This window comes from Spinacia oleracea, chromosome 6 (genome assembly GCF_020520425.1).
Source record: "Spinacia oleracea cultivar Varoflay chromosome 6, BTI_SOV_V1, whole genome shotgun sequence".
NCBI lineage: Eukaryota > Viridiplantae > Streptophyta > Magnoliopsida > Caryophyllales > Amaranthaceae > Spinacia > Spinacia oleracea.
This window is the reverse complement of record NC_079492.1, coordinates 116,371,026-116,378,246: the sequence shown is the minus strand read 5'-3', so window position 1 is coordinate 116,378,246 and position 7,221 is coordinate 116,371,026. Positions and strand designations below refer to the sequence as shown.

Below are 7,221 nucleotides of genomic sequence, written 5' to 3'. Positions count from 1 at the left end.
TTATTAGTTGAAAAAAGGAGAGCCTTTTCTTAAGCTCACCAACCCGCTCACCTACTCCCTTCTCAGGTTCTCACTCCACTGATTCGCCATACAACCACGTCGATCAATCCTCTCCAACCCATTATATTTCCGTCTAATCTAACGCCGTTAAGTCAAATTCAACTACGGTTCCCGAACCTCCCTTCCACCCACCCCCACTACCCATTCCGACTTTTGGATTAAATGGGGCTTCTATCTTGTTTAATAATTTCAGCAAGCCAGACCCCACTTGGCCACCTATCACCAAATCCTCTCTATAAAAGCCCTTAATCATCTCTTCTTACACTTCAATTTTCAACCCTCTTTCTGTTTATTTCCCATAGAATCAAAGATCTGAAACAAAAATAAAAATGGATCTCCTTCTTCTACAGAAGGCGTTATACGCAATATTCTTCGCAATCGTAGTGGCAATAGTGATCTCAAAACTAAAAGGCAAGAAATTCAAATTACCACCCGGCCCAATCCCAGTCCCCATATTCGGGAACTGGTTACAAGTCGGTGATGACTTGAACCACAAAAACCTCACCGGTCTCGCCAAGAAATTCGGCGACATTTTCCTGTTAAGAATGGGGCAGAGGAATCTAGCAGTTGTCTCATCCCCAGAGCTAGCCAAAGATGTTCTCCACACACAAGGTGTCGAATTCGGGTCTCGAACTCGAAACGTCGTGTTCGACATCTTTACCGGTAAAGGACAGGACATGGTTTTCACCGTGTACGGTGAACACTGGAGGAAGATGAGGAGGATCATGACTGTTCCGTTCTTTACTAATAAGGTTGTACAACAGTATAGGTTCGGGTGGGAGGCAGAGGCGGCAGCGGTGGTGGAAGATGTCAAGAGCGACCCTGCTGCTTCCAAGGATGGGATTGTTTTGAGACGGCGATTGCAGCTTATGATGTACAATAATATGTACAGGATTATGTTTGATCGACGATTTGAAAGCATGGAAGATCCTTTGTTTAATAAGCTAAAAGCTTTGAACGGGGAAAGAAGTCGTTTGGCTCAGAGCTTTGAGTACAATTACGGTGATTTTATCCCTATCCTAAGACCGTTTCTTAGGGGCTATTTGAATTTGTGTAAGCAAGTTAAGGAGAAGAGGTTGCAGCTTTTCAAGGATTACTTTGTTGATGAGCGCAAGTATGTTCTTCCCAATCCTTTTTATTTTCTTCACTTTCATTGATTATGTGATTGCTTCATTTTAATTTTGCCTGAATTGATTGCTATTGTTTTTTTATGATCGAGAGATCCAAATTGATTTGACTTGATTGTTTGATTTGCTGGGATCAGTTTTTGCTTGTTTATTAGTTACGGGCAATAGGAGTTATTTCAAATCGGAGTTTAATTAGGGAGATCACTTTTCAATTAAGGGTCATTTAGCTCGATTCCCAAATCCCAAGTAGTCGGAGTTTGGTAGGATCTGAATTGTGCGCGCTAGCTTCATTTGGTACGAATTTCCTGACTAATAACAGTAGACAAATCTTACCGTCCCAGAATTTCAACTTTTACTGATAGAGATGTCTCAAATGGCGTTATGGCCGATGACATCACAAAAAGTAATTTGGTGGTTAAATGACATATTAGCACCAATACCGGGTAGTTTAGTATTTTTAAAACAAGTAGTATTAAGAGTAAAACCATTGGATGACCAAAAAGAATTGGTCATCAAATAAAATAAGATTTCTCTCTTTTATATTTTATTCATGACCCGCTTTCATGCCCAATCATGACCACTAATCCTCAATGGATGACCAATTAAGTTTTGACATCTTTTTTCTCTATTTTACTTTTATCCTACCCATATCAAAATAAAGAATAAAAAATAAACAATAGTATTTCCACTTGTCCTCACCACATTCTATGCCCAAGAACTTGTTTTGGTCATGGGTATGACCAGGTCATGCTTCTCTCTCTTCCCTACTTCTTATCTCTCATATTTATTTATTGTTTTTAATGCTCTCTCTCTCCTCATAACCAAGCCATGACCAATGACTGGGTACACTCTTACATTACGAGTACATGAGAATATTAGATGGAGTATAAAATTGATTAAAATGACAGATATATAGATGACTTTTCTTGACAATCAATAACTACTAGGAGTATAATATTATAGCGATCTAGTGGTATATAAAAACAGATTGCTACATTTGATCGATGATGTGCATATGCTCACCTAACTATGAACAATATTCCTCTAATAGTACCTACCCACATGAACAAACGGCCATACGGGGTACATAATGTACATTGTGATGACTTTGGGAGGAGGCGGCTATACATTGGAATAAAATGCTTAGATGTACAAATTAGTTTATTCGTAGTACTCCGTAGTAGCTAAACACTTTCAGTAAATACTTGTATTTGGGATTTTGGGGGAACACTTGAGTGTATAATGAAAACTGTCCCGTAGTTGTTGTGTTTGCATTCGAATGGAAAATTTCGTTGTTTTGATAGTTTCCGTGACCAAAATGTAACTCAACATTTTATAATACATATGTAGGAAACTAACAAGTACAAAGGGAGCAAGCAACAATGACCTTAAATGTGCCATTGATCACATTTTGGAGGCTCAAGACAAGGGAGAAATCAACGAGGACAATGTGCTTTATATTGTTGAGAACATCAACGTTGCTGGTAAGAGAATTTCTATAAAATTTGGTTTTATAATCTCAATTTTCTCACTCTTAAATGAAAAATAAACATGAACATTGATTGACGCGTGTAGTGCACACGCTCAGGATGTAGGTTGCGCACACATCTAGAAGCCCACAATTATATTGTTAACTTTGAAAAATCAACGGTGTTAGGATAGGGATTTATGACTTTACTTAGACCCTATTGGCACGTTTCATCGTTTAGTGCTGAATTGGTCGCTCACCTGCCCGCTGCACACATCCACCAGTTACCAGTCGTCAATGAGAAAGATTGTAAATCATGCCGACGACTTACCTTTTTTTGTTTGTTTGCCATACCTTTTTGTTTGAGTCTCCGTGAAATTAAGATAATGTTAAACTAGTGTTCAATCACTTCTTTAGTAACTTCTTCCAAATGCGTAAAACTAATCAGGTATCAAAAAAAAAAATTCACTTAAGGGGATCAGGTCTTCTATTCATAGTATTAAAGGCGGAGGGATTGACCTAGTGTACACAGGTCCTTAGTCTAAATCACTAGGCCAACACATTATTGGTTCATTAAAAGCTAAGTACACGTATCAATATTGAGATTTATAACAAAATTTACGCTTAAAATTTTTACTTTTAGCAAGTTTGGTTTAGTATCCTACGTAGTATTTCAGTATTTCTTTACTAAGTCTACAAAAACAATTCTTATGATTGACTTTTTCGGTGCCCAAAAACTTATGATTGGCCAGGCTTATAAAAGTGGACACTTACCAACCCTCTCCCATAAGAAAAAGAGAAAAAAAAATTATGGATAAAGAAAAGTGGAGCTACCAACCCCACTGAAACTGATGGGCCGGCTATTTGTACATATTTGTAGTTTGGTACGGAGTATGTTTCTTAGTGAAAAACTGACCCAATTTCATCGATATTCGACAAAAGCTGAAATGACCGGAAAAACATAAATCACAAATTCAATCCGTATGAGCATAATAATCCGAATGCACAAAACATTATTCGATTATACTTAATTCGTAATCAACCGATGACATGACTTGACAATCCTAATTTCTTTCGTGTCAATAGAAAACTAGTGTTATATGCACAGGTTGGGTGAAAAAATATGACATAATTTTGTGGAAAATTAAGATAGAATGTTTAGAAAGCTAGCTTTATAATAATTGGAGTGAAATTTGAAAATGTGCAGCAATTGAGACGACATTGTGGTCAATCGAATGGGGAATAGCAGAGATAGTGAACCACCCAGAGATTCAGAAGAAGCTAAGGGAAGAGTTAGACACAGTGCTAGGAAAAGGTCACCAGATTACTGAGCCAGACATGCAAAAGTTACCATACCTAAACGCAGTGATCAAGGAGACCCTCAGGCTGCGTATGGCCATTCCCCTCCTAGTCCCTCACATGAACTTACATGATGCCAAGCTAGGCAGCTATGACATTCCAGCGGAAAGCAAGATCCTAGTCAATGCATGGTGGCTGGCTAACAACCCGGCCCACTGGAAGAAACCCGAGGAGTTCAGGCCCGAGAGGTTCTTGGAAGAGGAATCTAAGGTTGATGCCAATGGAAATGACTTTAGGTTCCTTCCCTTTGGAGTTGGACGAAGGAGTTGCCCAGGGATCATCCTTGCCCTTCCTATTCTCGGTATTACGATTGGTCGTTTGGTTCAAAACTTTGAGCTGTTGCCACCACCTGGACAGTCCAAGATTGATACCTCTGAGAAAGGTGGTCAGTTCAGCTTGCACATCCTTAAGCACTCTACCATCGTACTTAAACCCAGGAACTAAATAACCCAAATTACTACCAAAATTATCTTTTTTTGCTCTCATCTTTTTTATCTTTGTGTTTCGATCTACAGCTGAACCCAGACTTTCTCAATCGTTTCGATTTCTTTTTTCATTTTGGCCCGCTTGTTTTGTTAATTAGTGATTAGTGAACTGCTGTTATTATTTATTTGGTTTACAAAATGTGTATGTGACAAGAATTTTCAAGCATAATAACTTCATCATTTCATGCCCTTATCTTTCTAACGCTTCCGAATTATAAGACTAATCTAATCGATCTCTGCTCCTACTCATTTATATATGCTCCTCTGTTTCTCCAACAGTCCACAGAGTGTTCAACATTTTGCAAACTTCATTACATTTTAAAAAAGGGTTAAGAAATGGCCCAAATGAAGTTTTGGAAAATCACCAATGAAAGTCATGTGACAAATTTGAGGAAGGATATATTGTTGCTTTACTTGGGAGTAAAGTATACTGAATGTCTCTGAACTTTAAAAAAAAAACGCAGTTTAGCCCCTGTAATTGTAAAAAGAGCAGCTTAGTCCCTCAAAATGGATGAAAACCGCTGCTTTTTTTGGTTCCGTACTAACGGACGTTAAATTGAATATAATGATAATAATAATAATAATAATAATAATAATAATAATAATAATAATAATAATAATAATAATAATAATAATAATAATAATAATAATAGGGCAGACGGCCACGGTGTGCTGAAGGAGTCCCGGCACCGGCCAACCTGCGTTAAGTCTACGGCCAACCTCCGGTAAAGTTTTCGCCGGCGTCGTCTGGTATTGTGGGGGTAGGTTCGACATCTGTTGCTCGAGCAGGGGTGTGAAATAGGTGGTTTTCTGGTGTTGCGTGGGCTGGGGTTTGTTTTGCGGCGGTTCGGTGGTGACGGGGTGTTGTTACGGCGGTAAGGTTGTGACGGGGTGTTTTGGTGGTGTTGTGGCTGTGTGAAGACGGTGTTGTTGCGGCGGTGGTGGTTATTTGGGAGTTGTATGCGGTTTTGTTGAAGGCGGGAGTTGTATGCGGTTTGTTTGAGGGGCTGCGCCAGCGCGCGGTGGTGTTCGAGTTTGTTTGAGGGGTTGCGCCGACGGTTGTGTTGCTGGTGAGCCGTAAGGGGGTGGTTGTTGGTGTTCGTTGGCGTTGAGTGTGTGCACCGTGGCTGTTCTCTTGGTGTTGTGCTAACTCGTTGGTGCTTCTTGGTCCCTATTGGTGTTGTGCTAACTCGTTGGTGCTTCTTGGTCCCTATTGGTGCTGCATTATCTCGTGGGTACTTTTCCATATTTAATGGTGCATTGACTTTCTACTCCAACTTTGTGGGGGTTTATTTTGTCTACTCCAGCATTGTGGGGGTTCTTTGGTTCTACTCCAGCATTGTAGTGGGTACGTTGGAGTTACTTTTTGGTTGAAGTGTGCTTGGTAGTGGGTACGTTGGAGTTACTTTTTGGTTGAAGTGCTTTGATATGGCTACTTCCGTGGAGAAGTTTCATTGCCCTTTTGTGGGTCTTAGCGGGTGCCAGGATGGAGGTGGGCGTGGTCTGGTGAGGAGTTCTCTGATCACTCATTTACGAGATCGTCATTGTTGCACTGGAGTGCGGGATGTAACCCGTCAGTCCCTTACTTCCAATTTGCAGGTTTTTACTTCGGCTGAGGTTACCTTTCGTCGTATGGGAATTTGGTTATGTGGAGATTGTTTCAAGACGCATACTCATCGTATTAGGTGTCGGCATGGCAGTGGTTCTAGTACGGTTTTTGTGGACCCACCTGATTCTGGGGATGGTACTATTCGTTTTACTCTCTACGGTATTCAAAAACCTCAAGCTCCTGCTTCCGAGCTCTCTTCTTCTGATGCGCCTCGAGAACAATATTTTTCTTTTGATGTTGCTCTTCTGGACACTATATGGTCTAAGCGGTTGCGTTCTGTGAAATCCATCCCTCCCAAATGTCGTTTGGGTTTTTCGCGAGTTTTGAAAGGGGCGCTTGATAAGGTGATTTGCAGACCAGATGACATCGCTTGTTGGGTTCAGTTGCTTGTGTTACCTCTTTGTGTCCTCAAGACTTTTTCTCCACGAAGTAATCATGAGTGTTCCTCCGGTGTTAGGCGGCGGCAACAGGAGGAGTGTATCACCTCTGCTATTCGTTCTTGGGGTGTGCCTGGCGGTTCTGAGCAACTTGTCATAGACACATTGGCTAGCGTGTCTCCCTCTCTATTGGATGTTGACGATGACCATGATTTGGCGGAGCGTAATATTAAGCAATGCAAGAGAAAGATTTCTGACGGTCACTACACTGCTGCCGTTAGGGTTCTTTCTTCCTCAGGTCTTGCCCCTTACGATGATGCTACTCTTGCAGATTTACAAGCAAAGCACCCTTCCGTTCCGGTCCCTACCTTACCGGATATCCCTGTTGATCATCACCTTTCTGCTTCCTCCGCTGTTGTTTTGGAGCAGATTATGGGCTTTCCGCGTGGTACTTCGTGCGGTAGAGATGGCTTGCGTGCTCAGCACCTTTTGGATTGCTTGGGTGGTGCTGCTGTAGCTGTTTCTGATGAGTTGGTGGATGCTATCACTCAGGTAGTTAATCTCTTTCTTGCTGGAAAGTGTCCCGCTGAGCTTGGAGGATACATTGCTAGTGCTCCTCTTACGCCATTGGTTAAGCCTGGTGGGGGTGTTCGGCCTATTGCTGTGGGTACTATTTGGAGGCGCCTTGTTTCTAAGGTCGGGGCTGCTTTGATTGGTCCGCGTTTAGGAAACTACT

General features: G+C 41.2%; 1 protein-coding gene across 1 annotated transcript; it reads left to right on the top strand.

Annotated features, from left to right (window-relative positions):
* The first annotated feature begins 256 nt into the window (after positions 1-256).
* LOC110797393 (trans-cinnamate 4-monooxygenase) lies at positions 257-4,692 on the top strand. Its single transcript, XM_022002505.2, has 3 exons — positions 257-1,174; positions 2,538-2,671; positions 3,863-4,692. The coding sequence occupies exons 1-3, from the start codon at positions 390-392 to the stop codon at positions 4,456-4,458; spliced, it is 1,515 nt and encodes a 504-aa protein (XP_021858197.1). The 5' UTR covers positions 257-389; the 3' UTR covers positions 4,459-4,692.
* Positions 4,693-7,221: the final 2,529 nt, after the last annotated feature.

What these genes read in the sequence shown, in the direction of transcription:
- LOC110797393 (XM_022002505.2), top strand. Translation starts at nt 390, where the DNA reads ATGGATCTCCTTCTTCTACAGAAGGCGTTATACGCAATATTCTTCGCA. An exon ending in TACTTTGTTGATGAGCGCAA is followed by an intron (nt 1,175 to 2,537) that starts GTATGTTCTTCC and finishes ATACATATGTAG; the next exon opens with GAAACTAACAAGTACAAAGG. An exon ending in TGAGAACATCAACGTTGCTG is followed by an intron (nt 2,672 to 3,862) that starts GTAAGAGAATTT and finishes GAAAATGTGCAG; the next exon opens with CAATTGAGACGACATTGTGG.